The sequence below is a fragment of the Pristiophorus japonicus genome, chromosome 9 (genome assembly GCF_044704955.1).
Source record: "Pristiophorus japonicus isolate sPriJap1 chromosome 9, sPriJap1.hap1, whole genome shotgun sequence".
NCBI lineage: Eukaryota > Metazoa > Chordata > Chondrichthyes > Pristiophoridae > Pristiophorus > Pristiophorus japonicus.
The window spans coordinates 90897354-90916702 of NC_091985.1; the positions used below are offsets into that span (position 1 = coordinate 90897354).

General features: G+C 44.9%; 1 protein-coding gene across 7 annotated transcripts in view; it reads left to right on the plus strand.

Moving 5' to 3' along the window:
* LOC139273131 (echinoderm microtubule-associated protein-like 6) overlaps window positions 1-19349 on the plus strand; it is an 816712-nt gene that overhangs the window by 154665 nt on the left and 642698 nt on the right. For all 7 annotated transcript variants that reach the window (XM_070889552.1, XM_070889554.1, XM_070889555.1 and 4 more), the window contains one exon: window positions 2764-2832. In XM_070889552.1, the coding sequence (XP_070745653.1) occupies window positions 2764-2832 (69 nt within the window). The remainder of the gene's footprint in view (window positions 1-2763; window positions 2833-19349) is intronic.

Here is a 19349-nt window from a genome sequence, read left to right on the forward strand (position 1 = left end):
AAATCGAATTAACTCTGCGCCTGCTTTCTAACTTAAAATCCAGTTCAATTCCAGGTGCACAATGAACATTTTAACACAGCTCCATACCTGAAAAGTGGGGGAGCTAGAACAAACATATAGACTCATCGTCTCTCTCCCCCCCCCCCCCCCCCACCCTCCTTGAATCCTAACTTAATAATCTTCTGATGGCCTTCCTCCAGCCCATCGTTAAACATTTTTGTTTTCTCTTTCTTGGCACAAAAGCTGCAGCTTCTGTGTCGGTTTTTGACTTGTACATTTAAAAAAAATTATTTTCATATTCTTTCCTGCTAGCATTTATACTCAAGACCCTTCTGGTCCATATCTCCGAGACCCCTCCCCCTGCCCCTTGGTCTTCATTCCATCCCACTGGCCAGTTTTTACTAACTATCCTGGGCACCCACCGCCCCTTTAGGTTGTAGTCCTTCTTGTTTGCACTGCGCACGATCAATACAGGCTTCTCCCTGTTATTACCGTGTCACCATCAAGCTTCGGGACATACACCTATCCTATATGTTCTTTAGCTCATGAGTTTTTTGTTGGACCATGGCCTTCAGTTGTCTGTATATCTGCTTTCTTGCCCTCCTGTTGTGATGTTGTCTCCAATTCAAGAATACCTTGCGCTTGCAGTTTATTAGTTCCTGGATCTCCTGGTCGTTCTCATCGAACCAGTTTTGATTTTTGGTAGATTGACCAAGAGTCTCTTCACAGGTGCTAATTATGGTGGACTTGAGGGCAGACGAGGCACTGTGGACACTCTGCAGCTCCGGTTCATTGGAAGTCGTCGGGTTGGCTGTGAGCTGCTGACTGAATAGGGCTTTCTTAGCAGGATCTTTGAGTGCTCCATCGTTGATTTTCTTGTGGCAGCGTTTCTGTTGCCGCCGCTGTTTTGAGGCTACATTGATGGAGATAGCAGAGCGGATTAGGCGTGGTCAGTCCAGCAGTCCGGTGATGAGGATGTCCTTGCGGTCCCTCGCTCGGACGATCACGTAAGGATACCAGTGCCTAGAATGAGGGTGTTGCCATGAGGCCTTGTACTTGTCATAACCAACACCTTGTTTCGTCAGAAAGACAAGACCATGTTCTAAGCATTTCGTCAGGAGGAGGGTACCATTGGAGTTGGTTTTCCCTAACCCCTCTCTGCCGATCACACCTCTCCGGAGGTCTGTGTCCTTTCCAACTCTGGCATTAAAGTCGCCAAGGAGAATCAGCTTGTCGCCCGTTGGGACTCGGGACAGGGATTGTTCGAGGCTGGAGTAGAATTTCTCTTTGGTCTCGTCTGTAGCTTCCATGTTTGGGGCATACGAGCTGATGACCGTAGCATACTAGTTCCGCGCGAGGATGAGCCAAAGACGTTCGTTTATCCTGCAGGGGGAGGCTCTAAGATGCCTAACTAGCTCATTTTTGATGGCAAAGCCTATCTCTTGGAGGCAGTGTTCTTCTTCTGGTTTGTCTTTCCAGACGAAGGTGTATCCACCACCTTGTTCCTTGAGCTGGCCCTCCTCTGCCCGCCGTGTCTCACTCAGGGCGGCGATGTTGAAACGCCTGAGTTCCCGGGCAATGATAATAGTTCAGGTCTGTCGCCGTTGGGGTTGTCCATGAGGGACAATAAGAAACCACTAATTCAACAAAAACAACATCGATAAAAGTAACTTCCCACTAAAGTTTTCGTAGAATTTTATGACTTTTTACAATATACAGCAAGTTATAAAAATAATAAATAAAACCAAAACCAAAACCAAACCTAATTCAATACATTGATTCCCACACCCCACTGCTGAAGCCCAGCTTCAGTGAGGAGAGGCTCAGTCCTGAGAGAAGTACTAAAGCTGCCCGACTCCCAGAACAAAATACATACAACAGCGCATATCATAGGCCAGCATGAACTCTCTCTTCTCCAGTTTGGGTTGCACTTTCCTTCGCTCCCCAGTTTGTGTTTCTCTCTCCCCTTCCCCCATGTTGTGTTTCTCTCTGTCTCTCTCCCTCCCAATTTGTATATCTCTTGTTCACCCTCTCCCAGTTGCTCTCTCAGGTCTCTCAGCGTTTCCAGGCGATTTTAGTTGGCCCCGATGCCGTTCTCCTTATAACTGGCAATGAAGCACTGTGTTGCGTTCCGAATAACGGGGAGACCAGCAGGGCCTAGACAACGCGGTTTGATTGCGACAGCTGGGGTACTGCACCTGCGCGAACTATGCATACAAGGACTGTTTCTCCCGAGTTGCCCGCAGCACCGCTCGGGAGATCAATCGACTATTCCAGTAGACTCCTGCCGAAAGCGTGGAGGGTTGGGAATTTTAGAGATCTACTCTTGACTACCACAGCTGGTGGTGGCATGAAAATACATCACATGACACTCAACCTTGGAGGCCCATAAAGGGACCAGTGAAGCTGTGGAATTTCACTCCCAACAGGTAGTGAATTGTTCCTAGAGATTTGTTATGCTTTGTGTCTGTCTTTACAGTCTTGCCATTGACACTCCTGTTAGTGATGGAAGGCAACTAAAATGAGTTTTTTTTCCTATAATTTTTATGAAGGCCAATTGATGGTTACAATCCCATCTATTTAAACTACCAATTTATTCTCTAGATATTTGCAGTTATATACATATTGTGAACATGTAACTGGATTTATAGATCCTTTAGCTGGTAATACTAATGATAGTTCTCAAAATTAGATTGAGCATGAAGTTTAATTCCAAAATTAGGCAGAACATGAAGTTTAAACCCAAATTCCTTCTGTTTACAGATCTTTGATGTTGCTTGGGATCCACATCAGCCAAACAGACTTGTTAGCTGTGGAGTGAAACATATTAAGGTAAATAACCTAGGTTAATCTTGTAGTTTTTGTTATTTAAAAATGCTTATATCAAATAGTTGCTTTCATTAAAATAGAATCTTATCTGTTTACCTCTTCCAAAAGGCTTAGATATATTAAAACTGTAAGCTAATACTGTGGCCTGAATAAAAGCTGATATTTTACTTTGTGCAGACGTAAGAAGTTCCTGTTTGAGCTAATGACAGACTATTATGAACCTATCTAATAAATTACAAACAAAAATGTGAAAAGCTGAAGAGAAAATTAACATAATAGACAGCTTAGTAGCTAGGTAATGAAATTTACAACTGGAATAAGTGGCAATACTGTACTTAGTCTAAATCATTGGCTCACTTCCAGAATTTGTGCTTTACACAACTTTTTAAAGATGACTGAAATAGCTGTCGGATAGTTTCATTACATCTGGTCAAACATTTGACATTCAAGCAAGTTTTCTCTCCACACAAGCAAATCCATCTTGTAACTGTACTCATCAAGAATCACCTCACCCCTCCCTATCTCTGTAACCTCCTCCAGCTCTTCAAGCTTTTGGGATCTCTATGCTCCTTCAATTTTGGCCTCTTGCGCATCCCCGATTTTAATCGCTCCACTGGCAACCGTGGCCCTAAGCTCTGGAATTTCCTCCCGAAACCTCTCCACCTCTCTACCTCTCTCTCCTCCTTTAAGGTGCTCCTTAAAACCTACCTCAATCTGTCGTGATATCTCCTTCCGTGGCTCGGTGTCAAAATTTTTTTTATTGATATCACTCTTGTTAAGTGCCTTGGGATGTTTTGCTCCATTAAATGTGTGATTTAAATGTAAGGTGTTATTGCTGTACAAATATTGCCTTTTCAAAGAAATATTGGAACTTAATTTCCTGACCCTTGTCTCCAAGTGTGACTATCTTGGTGGTGTAATGCACGGGAAAAGTATTGTGGGGAAGATTTAAACTTTTGTGCAGCCAATTGGCAGAAGGTGCCGCCTGTGCATCTGTACTGGGTGCGAAGAGGCCGGAGCCATTTCAAGTCCCGGGCCTAACTTCTGACCAAGGAGCTATCAAAACAACAAGGGCAGTCAGTCTTTTATTATGGGACAAGCTATGAGGGCTTTTGCTGAAGTGAAGAGATTAGAAATAATGGAGCATTAGCAAGTAAATCTCTTGTTTAAGTTAAGTGAAATAAACCAACCAAAGTGAGAACGCACCACATGCTCTGTACTTTATATTCTTAAGAGAATATAAATTATACAGGTTGAACTAAGCCTCTCCAATCATAAATATTGTTCTTTATGTTTCACCATGACTATGGAATAAAGCAGCTTACAATTTGAAGTAAACTTTGCCTCAGCTAGTGTTTACTCAGTCTGCCTTCAGAGAGATTAAAGAGGTAACCATGTGAACACAAAAATATCCAGTTCAGATCGCAAAGGGATGCTTTTGTTGGGTCCATGGGATGTGCTGTCGCTCGGTGTTCCCATGACATTTCTGCTCTTATTATTCTTGGTGAAAGAGGTTGCAGGGGAGGGAGATGCTGTAGAAGTAGCCTGAGTGAGTTGTTGCAGTGCATCCTGTACCTCGTACATAGAAACATAGAAAATATGTGCAGGAGTAGGCCATTCGGCCCTTCGAGCCTGCACCGTCATTCAATAAGATCACGTCTGATCATTCACCTCAGTACCCCTTTCCTGCTTTCTCTCCATAACCCTTGATCCCTTTAGCTGTAAGGGCCATATCTAACTCCCTGTTAGATCTCTTAATTTCCAATGAAATACGAACTCCGATTGTAGTTTTAACTTTTTAATCTTGGCAGAGAGCAATAACAAGTTCTTGGCTTTAAGCCAGGTCTTTGTTCTTCTGGCACCACGTGGTCAAAATGGCTGTACTTATACCTGGATCAATTTACAGATAAGAACTCGCCTTCTTTGACCTTATTGGCTCAATTAATAGTCTTTTAACCTTTTAATTGGCTCGCTACCCAAGGGTCCTAAAATGTCAAGTTGATTGATGTCTTAATGCAACATGCTACCACTCACGAAGCATCTCTGACTTGTTGTCTGTGAATTTTCACAGCCTGTCTAAATGCAGCCTGTTTGAATTCTCTATCAATCCTCCCTTTGATTCTTTCACAAACTGAATCATAAAACATCAGGTATCACTGGTTAAACATTCTACAAAATAATTTCATACATGTTAATAGCGTTTCCTTCTAAAATTTGTTGATGTGTTTCGCCACATGTCCGGACTAGTAGCTTCCACACAAATTTACACCAACCCGAGTTCCATCGTGGCCACAATGGAAGTCTGGTTTTAGTAGGTTAATTAACCTTATTCCAATTTAATCCAAATCAATATCTTAATTCAACCAGTAAACAACCTTCCCTTAAGCATAACATACCCCGTGCCACGTACAGACGGTCTGCTGGGACCTGCAAGGTGTCTCACCTGCGGGACAGCAGCTACAGCCGCCTGGTCGCAACAACATTTAATCAACATAAACAAACAATATAAAAGTAAAACAATTACAACAAATAGAATTAAACCTTCCACCAATGAAGTTCCTATTGAACCTAGCCAGTTAGTGGCTCCACTCCACAAAGTGAATGATGGGGGTTGCTTAAGTTTTTCTACCTCCTTTTGGATATGCTCCGCTAAGTGGGTAATTTCTTCGGAGCTATCTGGGATATATGTGCAACACTCAGTTCCGAGTAGGGTGCAAGTACCTCCCTTTTCAGCCAGGATGTAATCAAGGGCCAGTCTATTCTGTAGGGCTACTGTGCGGATTGCTACCAATTCTGCATTGATTTTAACTCGGGCCTCTGAGGTATCATTGGCTACTCGTTCCACAACGGATGCCATGTTAATGGATTCCCTTGTTAGTTTGGCGGTCCCATACCCAGGGATCAGAATGGCAAAGAACCTCTCTGTTTCTGTGATAGCTCTCTTAGGACGGTGTAAATGTTCCGTCAGTGACTTTATATGATACATATAAGGCACAATGTAGGCTAAATAGCAGGATCCCATCCAATTCTGGGGCAGCCAAGGGTAGGCCTTGTGGCCACACACCCAATCGGCCCAGTTTGGACGGTTCCGTGGCTTGATTATATTATAATTCCGTGAGCAGTTACTATACCCCATATTTTGGTCTCCTTTGATGTTTCTAATCAGACAGGCCGATTCCCCCGGTCTTCCTATTCCCGTTGTATTAGTGATAACAAAAAATGGGGGCCGTTTGGAATTATTGTAGCACGGTTGGTATCCCCCTTCAAAGGTAGTCAGATTGTAACCTGCTGACTTCCATTTACGTGCCCAGTTTTCCGTATCCTGAAACGCATTGCCTGTTTTGTTTTGATTAATTATCCACTCAGCCATATCCGAGATATTCAAGGGAACTGGCCTCAAGGGAATCCCTCCCTTTGAGTGAATAGGAATATGCGCACACACCCAACAACTAGAAATGTTACCTTGTTTGGCATAAATGTAATACATATATAAAAAGGTATTTACATGTAATTCTCTTGCTACCCTACTATTTCTCTTTGGTGCAGAAGGTCGACTAGTAAGAAGTAGGCCTATGTCTCGGGATACCTACAATCAATAATACAGTAAATTTATACATTTTCGCAAAAAGTAATTGTCCTTATTAGATTTCAGCTTCAGTTATGGGTGCTCATTTAACGTGTAAAGCGTGGATCCAGGCTTTCTTTCCTTGGACTTTAACAGCTGCCTGGGTTGTCAATAACACTTGATAAGGTCCCTCCCATTTGGCACCCAAAGGTTCTTTATGCAACTTTTTCACATACACCCAGACTCCTGGGATGATGTCGTGTCCTCCTTCAGGTGGATTACCCCAAGCTGCCGATACCTGTCGGGAAACAGAACGAATAGCATTGGTTAAGTTCTGACAGTATGATAACAAAAGTGTCACTCATTAAGTGAACATCAGCTTTCCGTAAATCGATAGTTCCTGGCAGCGACATGGGTCTTCCTGTTATAATTTCAAATGGGCTTAGACCTGTAGTTCTGTTCGGGGTTGTCCTAATGCTACATAGCACTATTGGTAGTGCCTGGGGCCATGGTGTTCCTTCTTGGTGATATTTGGCAAGCCGTTGTTTCAGAGTTCGATTCATTCGTTCTACTTGTCCTGATGATTGTGGATGATAAGGACAGTGTAAATCCCACGTAATGTTCAGTAACCTACAGACTTCTTGGCAGACAGCACCTGTGAAGTGTGTTCCCTGATCTGAGTCAATGCTACTCGAGACTCCCCATCAGGGAATGTAATCCTTACACAACACCTTTGCAGTGTGATTGGCTGTGGCTCTTTTAGTTGGGACAGCTTCTACCCATCTAGAGAATCTGTCGACCATGACAAGAATGTTAGTGTATCCTTGGCATGAAGGAAGAGATATATAATCAACCTGCAGATGCTGGAATGGTCTGACAGGGGCAGGGGGCCTCAGTTGGGGCATTACCGTGATGGGTCCAGAATTATTTTTGGAATTATTTTTCTGGCAGACCACACAGCGGTCTGTTACCAGCTGGGCATGTTTTTTAAATCCCCGACCCCACCAGCTTTTCTGGAACTGTGCCGTCATCTGTTGTGAGGCCAAGTGTCCCCACGAGTGGATCTGTTGGGCTAAAAAAGGCATAAGCGCTTGTGGCGCGACTGGCTTGTCGGTAACTCTTTGTCTCCAGACACCATCTTCACATAGCTTAATTCCTGCCTCAATCCTTGTCCATTTTTCCTCTCGGGAGCATCCGCCTTGCATTGTTTGAAGGTCTCGTGTCAGAGTCCTGAGTGCTTTCAATCTGCACATCTGTGTTGGTTCTTCTGGAGGAACGCCTTGTGAGGCGGCATCTTTAGCTGCCTGGTCGGCTAGGGCATTTCCCTGAGCTTCTGTGGTATTTTCCTTGGTATGGGCCTTACACTTCAGGATGGACACTTCCTGAAGTAATTGTATGGCCTCCAGTAAGTCTCTGACTTCTTTTCCATTTCGGATAGGTGTACCAGCAGCAGTGAGGAATCCTCTTTTCCGCCATAACAGACCAAAGTCGTGAGCGACTCCAAAAGCATAACGCGAATCTGTGTAGACATTAGCTGTCTGTCCTTCTGCTATTCGACATGCTTCTGACAGGGCCCGTAACTCGGCCTGTTGTTCTGACGTTCCTGAGGGTAAACATCCTTTTGCCACTACCTCATATAAGGTTGTAACTGCCCATCCTGCTTTTCTGGTACCATTGTCAACAAAGGAGGAACCATCTGTAAACAGGATGAGGTCTGGGTTGTGCAGAGGCTCCTCTGCTGCTAAGGCTGCTTCTTCTGTTTCTCTTAAAATCTCCACGCAGTCATGCTCTTCACATTCTCCCCCCTCTTGCTCCCTCGATTCTGACATCGGGAGCATAGTTGCGGGATTAACCGGGCTGGCCCAGACGATATGGAGATTAGGAGCTTCCAAAACTGCTGTCCAGCGGGTCCATCTTGCTGCCGTCACCTGAGACGTTCTATTCATAGACAGCAAAGCGTGTACGGTGTGGGGACACTTGACAATCAGCTTTTGGTCGAGGACTAGACCCGCAGTAATTATTACCGCTCGACATGTAGCTTCCATGGCCCTTAGGCAACTTCCCCATCCGAGGGCTACCGCATCCAGTTTTGCCGAATAATAGCCAATAGGTCTTTGCCGATCCCCATGTTCTTGTGTCAGTATAGCTGTCATGTATCCTTCTTTCTCATGGACAAACAGGGTAAATGGCTTACCATTGTTGGGGATTCCCAGAGCCGGTGCCGAACATAAAGCCTTTTTCAAACTCAGGAAGGCCTCTTGCTGTTCTTTAGTGAGGGTGATGGCTTCTTTATAGGCACGTTTCCCCTTTAAAATATCATTCAATGGCTGAGCAAGCTGTGTGAAGGAGTCAATCCAATTTCTGTTAAAGTTACACAATCCCAAAAAAGACCTTAGTTCCTGAATAGTGGTGGGTTTTTTAGCAGCCCGAATGGCTGCAGTTCTATCCTGGATAAGTTCTCTCTTTCCTTGTGAAATCTTTTGTCCCAGGTATACAACCTCTTCTTGGGATATTTGTGCTTTGCCGATGCTGGCTTTATGTCCTTTCAGCCGAAGATGGTCCAGCAAAGCTCGTAAATCTTGTTCATGCTGTTCTTCCATGTTTGAAGCTAGCAGGATATCGTCTACATATTGGATGACTGTGGATGACAGGGGAGGTAATTCTCGCAAAAGGCTTTGTAAAGCCATGTGGAATACCGTAGGGCTGTTGTGGAAACCCTGTGGTAACCGGGTCCAAGTATACTGTTGTCCTTGGACAGTGAAAGCAAACCATTGTCGAATCTCCGGTGCCAGAGGCACCGACCAAAATCTGTTGGCCATATCTATAACCGAGAAATATTTATGTTCCGGTTTGAGGGCATTAAAAATGGTGGAGGGATCTGCGACCAAAGGAGCTTTTTGATCAATACACTGGTTAGCTTTCCTATAATCGACAGTCAAACGCCAAGTCTCATTAGATTTCTGTACCGGCCACACGGGGCTATTGGAGGAGCTATGCGTTTTAATAAGCACCCCTTGTTTCTCCAATTGCTGAATAACCGGTAAGATTCCCGCGATGGCAGTTGGACTGATGGGATACTGTTTAGTGCATGGAGGCTTGGTCCCGGTAAATGACGCAGGCTCCATCTGGAGTAGGCCACAATCGTTCTTATCTTTAGCCCATATCGGGTGTTCCTTCAATTCTTCTTTCTTCAAAGTTCTAATTGACCATGTCACCCGACCATCCTCGAAATGCAACGATGAATCTACTTGGATTAGAACATCCATTCCCAAAAGGGGTTGATCTACTGGGCCTATCCAGACCGGCGTGGTTAGTTCATGTGGACCCAGCCCTATAAGTACCGGTGTTGTCCTTTTAATTTCCATTTTATGGCCCCCAACTCCATAGGCTGTACGTGCCCTACCATCCAACGGCAAAAAGTCTCCATATTGTAGGGGTAAGCATGTTAATTCCACTCCTGTGTCTAAAAGACAGTCCATATCCTTATCGCCCACCCTCACAGTTATATATAGCCAATCTCCCCTTTGTTGTATTAGTGCGAGGAGGGGGGCCAGGGTGGGCTCTAATCGTTTTTTGCTATCCCATGTAATTCCTTCTGTTGTTGTATTGTCAGTCGCTTAAATGCTTCTATGAGGTCGTTATCTTGTGACGAGCCTGGCTTGTTGGCTGAATTGTATCCCTGGCTGCGTCCTCTTCCCCAGCCACGACCTTTCTGTTTTGCCCTGCACGTCTTGGCCCAGTGACCACCTTTCCCACAATAATGACATTTTCCGGGTAATTTTCCGAATAACTGTTTATCGGAATCCTGGGATTTCCATCCCATAGCCTGTACAGCTCGGACTTTAGCTCCCATATCCCGATCTAATTGGTTACATCGATCCACCAATGCTGCAAAGATAGTTCCTCTACCTTCCCAGTCCGGTAACACTACCTTAAGCATTTTGGACAGTTCTGGCTTTAGATCTGCCACGAAAGCTGCTTTTAGGGATCCAAACACTTGTTCATCAATTTCCTCATCCGTATTATTCATACCCGAATGTTCTAGCCACGTGCATCTAAACCGCTCATCATACTCCAGGACCTCCTCTGTTTCTTTCTGTTGGCAGGCTGCAATTTTTCCCCAGTCTGTCTTAGCTGGACTGAAGGCTTGCAGCCAGTGTTTAATCGCCTCCCACCCTGCATCTAAATCTTGCTCATCCTGCCCCAAAGCTTCTTCTACCTTGTCGTGCAATTTTCTTCCCTGTGTTTTTGGCACCATTATGGTCAAAATTTGCACTCCGTCCCAGGGATGAAGTTGATATATATTTCTTAAGCGGTCCAAATTGGTCCCACGTTTTTACTCCCCCTTTCTTTGGATTGGGCAATTCCTTGGACCATTTATCAATTTTCTCTGGGTCTGCCGGATCATGAATTAAGTATTTTTCATACAGCCTTTTCTTAGTTTCTTTGGTTCCGCCCTCATCCGCAGTCTCTTCTGATTTGATTACAACTCGTCTTTTTTTAAACGGGGCAAAGCGCACCCCTAATTCTTCATCCTCCGACACTGTATTGTCGGAGGATTCAGAATCCGTATCTATTCCTTGGTTGTGTCTTCGGGTTTGCGCTTTTAATTTATCCAAACATGGGTACCCTGAGAATTGACCAATACATTTTCCTTTTCCTATTACTGTCTCTTGACCTAATGATTTTTTCCGTTCTTTAATTTCACCTTTAAGATCTTTAACTTCCGCTTCCAGCTTTTCAAGTTCAAGCTTTTTCTGTCGCAGCTGCGCACAAACTGCTTGCAATTGATCCTTTGTACTGGTCAGTTCTCGATCATGTTGGGAATGCATTGTAATTTCATTCCGCTTTCGAATCTGGCCCATAACCGCTAGGGACCATCTAGTTCGCACTTTATTTTTCATACGGGTCGTTTTTCCCCAGACCCTTTTAATCTCGTCCAAGGACCATTGTCCTTTGAAGGTTCCGTACTTTTGTTCGATCTTAATACAGGTTTTAGATAAGTTGAATTGTTGCTCTTTCAACTGTTCGAGAATTAAATCTAGCGAAACCTCAGGTGGTGCCCCCCCACCTTTAACAGTTGTAGGAAATTCTTTGCTCTTATCTCCTGCTGCCATAATTTCTTTACTGCGGTCTCGAGTCGTAGGCTTTCTAGCCGATCAATAGGTCTGTGATTAATTAACTAACACACCGCCGAAGTTTAGACGTCTATGGGATCTCGAGCCGACTACCAACCGGAGGGTTCGCAAACCGGAGGCTTTCGGAATCGCGTAGAAGGAAAGGCGAATTTAGACTTTTGACCGAGGACTTTTAAAAAGAAGTGTCCTTATCTCAATATGTCGGTCCGATGTCCAAAATTCAGTTTCTTTCCTCAGCGATCCTGTTCGTGATGCCAACATTGTTAGATCTCTTAATTTCCAATGAAATACGAACTCCGATTGTAGTTTTAACTTTTTAATTTTGGCAAAGAGCAATAACAAGTTCTTGGCTTTAAGCCAGGTCTTTGTTCTTCTGGCACCACATGGTCAAAATGGTTGTACTTATACCTGGATCAATTTACAGAAAAGAACTCACCTTCTTTGACCTTATTGGCTCAATTAATAGTCTTTTAACCTTTTAATTGGCTCGCTACCCAAGGGTCCTAAAATGTCAATTTGATTGATGCCTTAATGCAACATGCTACCACTCACGTAGCATCTCTGACTTGTCTGTGAATTTTCACAGCCTGTCTAAATGCAGCCTGTTTGAATTCTCTATCACTCCCTCTTGAATATATCCAATGAACTGGCATCAACAACTTTCTGCGGTAGAGAATTCCACAGGTTAACAACTCTCTGAGTGAAGAAGTTTCTCCTCATCCCGGTCCTAAATGGCTTACCCCTTATCCTTAGACTGTGACCCCTGGTTCTGGACTTCCCCAACATCGGGAACACTCTTCCTGCATCTAACCTGTCCAGTTCCGTCAGAATTTTATATGTTTCTATGAGATCCCCTCTCATTCTTCTAAACTCCAGTGAATACAGACCCAGTCAATCCAGTCTCTCCTCATATATCAGTCCTGCCATCCCGGGAATCGGTCTAGTGAACCTTCGCTGCACTCCCTCAATAGCAAGAACGTCCTTCCTCAGATTAGGAGACCAAAACTGAACACAATATTCCAGGTGAGGCCTCACAAAGGCCCTGTACAACTGCATTAAGACCTCTCTTCTCCTGTACTCAAATCCCCTTGCTATGAAGGCCAACATGCCATTTGCTGCCTTCACTGCCTGCTGTACCTGCATGCCAACTTTCAATGACTGATGTACCATGACACCCAGGTCTCATTGCACCTCCCCTTTTCCTAATCTGCCACCTTTCAGATAATATTCTGTCTTTATGTTTTTGCCCCCAAAGTGGATAACCTCACATTTATCCACATTATACTGCATCTGCCATGCGTTTGCCCACTCACCTAACCTGTCCAAGTCACCCTACAGCCTCTTAGCATCCTCCTCACAGCTCACACCGCCACCCAGCTTAATGTCGTCTGCAAACTTGGAGATATTACACTCAATTCCTTCATCTAAATCATTGATGTATGTTGTAAATAGCTGGGGTCCCAGCACTGAGCCCTGTGGCACCCCACTAGTCACTGCCTGCCATTCTGAGAAGGACCCATTTATCCCTATTCTCTGCTTCCTGTCTGCCAACCAGTTCTCTATCAAGGTCAATACATTACCCCCAATACTACGTGCTTCAATTTTGCACACTTATCTCTTGTGTGGGACCTTTGTCAAAAGCCTTTTGAAAGTCCAAATACACCACATCCACTGGTTTTCCCTTGTCCACTCTACCAGTTACATCCTCAAAAAATTCTAGAAGATTTGTCTAACATGATTTCCCTTTCATAAATCCATGCTGACTTGGATCGATCCTGTCACTGTTTTCCAAATGCGCTGCTGTTTCATCTTTAATAATTGATTCCAACATTTTCCTCACTATTGATGTCAGGCTAACTGGTCTATAATTACCCGTTTTCTCTCTCCCTCCTTTTTTAAAAAGTGGTGTTACATTAGCCACCCTCCAATTCATAGGAACTGATCCAGAGTCGATAGACTGTTGGAAAATGATCACCAATGCATCCACTATTTCTAGGGCCACTTCCTTGAGCACTCTGGGATGCAGACTATCAGGCCCTGGGGATTTATATCGGCCTTCAATCCCATCAATTTCCTGAACACAATTTCCTGACTAATAAGGATTTCCTTCAGTTCCTCCTCCTCGCTAGACCCTCAGTCCTCTAGTGTTTCCGGAAAGTTATATGTGTCTTCCTTCGTGAAGACAGAACCAAAGTATTTGTTCAATTGGTCTGCCATTTCTTTGTTCCCCATTATAAATTCACCTGAATCTGACTGCAAGGGACCTACGTTTGTCTTCACTAATCTTTTTCTCTTCACATATCTATAGAAGCTTTTGCAGTCAGTTTTCATGTTCCCAGCAAGCTTCCTCTCATACTCTATTTTCCCCCTCCTAATTAAACCCTTTGTACTCCTCTGTTGAATTCTAAATTTCTCCCAGTCCTCAGGTTTGCTGCTTTTTCTGGCCAATTTATATGCCTCTACCTTGGATTTAACATTATCCCTAATTTCCCTTGTTAGCCACGGTTGAGCCACCTTTCCAATTTTGATTTTACTTCCGATAGGGATGTACAATTATTGAAGTTCATCCATGTGATCTTTAAATGTTTGCCATTGCCTATCCACCGTCAACCCTTTAAGTATCATTTGTCAGTCTATTCTAGCCAATTCACGTCTCATACCATCGAAATTACCTTTCCTTATGTTCAGGAGCCTAGTCTCTGAATTAACTGTGTCACTTTCCAAGAATTCTACCATATTATGGTCACTCTTCCCCAAGGGGCCTCGCAGAACAAGATTGCTAATTAATCCTTTCTCATTACACATCACCCAGTCTAGGATGGTCAGCCCTCTAGTTGGTTCCTCGACATATTGGTCTAGAAAACCATCCCGAATGCACTCCAGGAAATCCTCCTCCACTGTATTGCTACCAGTTTGGTTAGCCCAATCTATATGTAGATTAAAGTTGCCCATGATAACTGCCGTACCTTTATTGCACGTATATCATATTCATTAATAGCTGCCTGCGCAGTTAATTCATCCACCATATTACGGATACTCCTCGCATTGAGGCACAGAGCCTTCAGGCTTGTCTTTTTATCACACTTTGTTCCTTTAGAATTTTGCTGTAATGTGGCCCTTTTTGAGTTTTGCCTTGGGTTTCTCTGCCCTGTAGGTTAAACTTTTGTAGGTTAAACAGAGGTTGGCGGCAGATTATGAAAAGGGGAGGTGCAACGAGACCTGGGTGTCATAGTACATCAGTCATTGAAAGTTGGCATGCAGGTACAGCAGGCGGTGAAGAAGGAAAATGGTATGTTGGCCTTCATAGCGAGGGGATTTGAGTATAGGAGCAGGGAGGTCTTACTGCAATTGTACAGGGCCTTAGTGAGGCCTCACCTGGAATATTGTGTTCAGTTTTGGTCTCCTAATCTGAGGAAGGACGTTCTTGCTATTGAGGGAGTGCAGCGAAGGTTCACCAGACTGATTGCAGGGATGGCTGGACTGACATATGAGGAGAGACGGGATCAACTGGGCCTTTATACCCTGGAGTTTAGAAGGATGAGAGGGGATCACATAGAAACATATAAGATTCTGACTGGACAGGTTAGATGCGGGAAGAATGTTCCCGATGTTGGGGAAGTCCAGAACCAGGGGACACAGTCTTAGGATAAAGGGCAGGCCATTTAGGACTGAGCTGAGGAGAAACTTCTTCACTCAGAGAGTTGTTAACCTGTGGAATTCCCTGCCGCCGAGAGTTGTTGATGCCAGTTCATTGGATATATTCAAGAGGGAGTTAGATATGGCCCTTACGGCTAAAGGGATCAAGGGGTATGGAGAGAAAGCAGGAAAGGGGTACTGAAGGAATGATCAGCCATGATCTTATTGAATGGTGGTGCAGGCTCGAAGGGCCGAATGGCCTACTCCTGCACCTATTTTCTATGTTTCTATGTTTCACTTTTACTTTTCTTCTTTCTATCTTTTGCTTCTGCCCCCATTTTACTTCCTTCTGTCTCCCTGCATAGGTTTCCATCCCCCTGCCATATTAGTTTAACTCCTCCCCAACAGCACTAGCAAACACTCCCCCTAGGACATTTGTTCCGGTCCTGCCCAGGTGCAGACCGTCCGGTTTGTACTGGTCCCACTTCCCCCAGAACCAGTTCCAATGTCCCAGGAATTTGAATCCCTCCCTCCTGCACCACTCCTCAAGCCACGTATTCATCTTAGCTATCCTGCCATTCCTACTCTGACTAGCACTTGGCACTGGTAGCATTCCTGAGATGAATACCTTTTGAGGTCCTACTTTTCGATTTAACTCCTAGAGGGCAACTGATTGGCTGGTTTTCAAAAGTAAACTCAGTTTGTAAGACCGCATCCCGTTTTTTACCTATATGTACCACGACAGCTGGCTGTTCATCCTCCCCCTCCAGAATGCAGTGCAGCCGCTCCGAGACATCCTTGACCCTTGCACCAGGGAGGCAACATACCATCCTGGAGTCTTGTTTGCGGCCGCAGAAACGCCTATCTATTCCCCTTACAATAGAATCCCCTATCACTATATCTCTCCCACTCTTTTTCCTGTCCTCCTGTACAGCAGAGCCACCCCTGGTGCCATGGACCTGGCTACTGCTGCCTTCCCCTGATGAGTCATCTCCCCCAACAATACCCAAGGCGGTGTATCTGTTTTGAAGGGAGATGCCTGCAGGGGACCCTTGCACTGCTCTTCCTGATGGTCACCCTTTCCCTATCTGCCTGAGTAACCTTTACCAGCGGTGTGAGCAACTCACTAAACGTGATATTCACGACATTCTCAGCATTGCGGATGCTCCAGAATGAATCCATGCGCAACTCCAGTGCTGCAATGCGGTGTGTCAGGAGCTGCAGCTGGATGCACTTCCTGCACATGTAGTCGTCAGGGTCACTGGAAGCGTCTCTGTCTTCCCACATAGCACAGGAGGAGCATGACACGGGTCTGGGCTCTCCTGCCATGACTTAACCCTTAGATTACTTAATTTGGCAACAATGTCAAGGTTTCTTACTGCTAAGCAGAAGAAGAAAGGTAAATAAAAAGAAAACTATTCACCACTCAACCAGCCAATCACTTGCCCTCTTGGCTGTGACGTCATCCTTCGATTACTTTTTACTTCTTTCTTACTTTTGACTCTGCTGCAGCTAGCTGCTCCCGAACTGCCGCTGATCCCCGGACTCCCGTTGGGTCTTTATAGACCGCTCCTCGCTCCACCTCCGGCTGCTCGCTGCTCCCGAACTGCCGCTACATACTGCAGTTACAGTGGGCCAGTGGTGGGGAGTGTGGCTATTGAGTCCATTGTAAGGGGCACCAATCAAGTAAACTGCTCTGTCCTGGATGGTGAGTGTTGTTGCGGTGCACCCAAGCATGCGAGTGGTATTTCATCACACTCCTGATTGAATCTTGTCGATGGTGGAGAGGCTTTGAGAGGACAGGAGGAGAGTTACTTATGAGAGAGTACCCAGCCTCTGTCCTATTCTTGTTGACATGTCTCCTCCAGTTCGGGTAATATTGACTCCCACGATGATGATGGTGGGGAGACTCGATGACCGTGGTACCGTACCATTGAAGGTTATGGGGAGATGGCTGGGATTTCTCTTGTTGGAGATGGTCATTACCTGACATTATGTAGCATGAATGTTATTTGTGACTTGTCAGCCTAAAACTGGATGTTATCCCGGTTGTGCTGTAGGCTGACATGGACTGCTTATTTATTGGAGCAATTGTGAGTGGATCTGAGCACAGTGGAATCATCATGGAATAGGCCTACTCCAGACCTTAAGATGAGGGTAGGTCACTGATGAAGCACCTGACGATAGTTGAGCTGCGAATGCTTCCCTGAAGAACTCTGCATAATACATTATCCTCAGGGCAGTGTCTGACCCAACCATCTTCAGCTGCTTCATAAATTTACCTCCATCAAAAGGTCGGATGTGGGGATGTTCGCTGATAATTGCACAGTGCTCAGTTCCATTCACAATTCCTCAGATAATTAAGAAGTCTATGCCTGCATGCAGCAAGACCAGGACAACATTCAGGCTTGGGTTGATGAGTAGCAAGTAACATGCGCACCACACTTATGTCAGTCGATGTCCATCTCCAACAAGAGAGAGTTTAGCCACCTCCCCATGACATTCAATGGCCTTACCATTGTCAAATCTCACACCGCCAACATCCTGGGGATCACCATTGACCAGAAACTTAACTGGACCAGCCACATAAATACTGTGGCTGCAAGAACAGGTCAGAGGCTGGGGTATTCTGTGGCAAGTGATTCAACTCCTGACTCCCCAAAGCCTTTTCACCACCTACAAGGCACATGTCAGAAGTGTGATGGCATGCTCTCCACTTGCTGAGATGAGTGCAGCTCCAACAATACTCAAGAAGCTCAACACCATCTCGGACAAAGCAGCCCACTTGATTGGCACCCCACAAACCACCTTAAACATTCACTCCTTCCACCATCAGCGCATTGTGGCTGCAGTGTGTACCATCTGCAAGATGCACTACAGTAACTCACCCAGGTTTCTTAAGCAGAAACTCACAAACTCGCGACCTCTACCATCTAGAAGGACAAGAGCAACAGGCGCATGTCAACGCACCACCTCCAAGTTTCCCTCTAAGTCACATACCACCCTGACTTGGAAATATATCGCCGTTCCTTCATCGCCACTGGGTCAAAATCCTGAAACTCCCTACCTGACAGCACTGTGGGAGTATCTTCACACTAATTGTAGCAGTTGAAGAATGCTAGTCACCACCATCTTCTCAAAGGCCAACTATGGATGGACATTGCCTTGCCGGCGATGCCCACATCACATGAATGAATGAATAAAGATAATAATGTCCTGAGTCTATGATGAATGGCCTCCAACAATCATGGCTATCTTCCTTTGCATCAGGTACGACTCTAGCCACTGGAAGCATTTCTCTTTGACCCCACTTTGGTTTTGCTAGAGCTCCAAGATACCATACTCAGTCAAATGCTGCCTTCATGTTGAGGGCAGCTATTCTCATCTCTACTCTGGTATTCATCTCTGACTGTGATGAGGCCTGGAGCCAGGTGATTGTGGCAGAACCTGAGCTGAGCATCAGTGAGCAGATTATTGATGAGTGTCACTTAATGGCACTATTGATGACTTTTTTTCCATCACTTTACTGATAATTAGTTGGAGGCTGATGGGGCATTAATTGGCCAAGTTAGATTTATCCTTTTTTTTGTAGTTAGGACATACTTACAAAATCTTTCACATTGTTGGCTAGGGCCAGTATCATAGCTATTGGGAGTGGCTAGCTCAGGTGTACAGGTTTTCAGCTCTTTGCTGTGCTCGGTACACCCAGCCACTTCATAATGTAATGTGGAGTAATCTGAATTGGTTGGATACCGGTATATCTGATGGTGGGAACCTTGGGAAGGCACCGAGAAGTATCTTCCACTTTGGCTGAAGACATATGCAAACACCAGCTTTGTCTCTTGCATCACCATGGTTCACATTGGAAGCCTTCTCTTTCTGTTAGGTGCCTGGTTGTCCACCACCATTCTCTGATCCTTTGATTGTTGGACTACTTATATCTGTCTGTAGCTTGCTGGTTTTGATGTTTAACAAGCAGGTAGCTCTGAGTTTACTTTGCTAGGTTCATACTTCATTCTAAGGTATGCCTCGTGCTCTGGTTGGTGGGCTTCATGTACCTCCTTCAGTCCCGGAACAGGTAACCGTCCCATCCATTACCCCCACCCCCCAATCTTCCTTCACGCCAACAGTGATCGATGTCCCTTGTGCATGAAACACAAAAGGTTAGTATGAAGATGCAG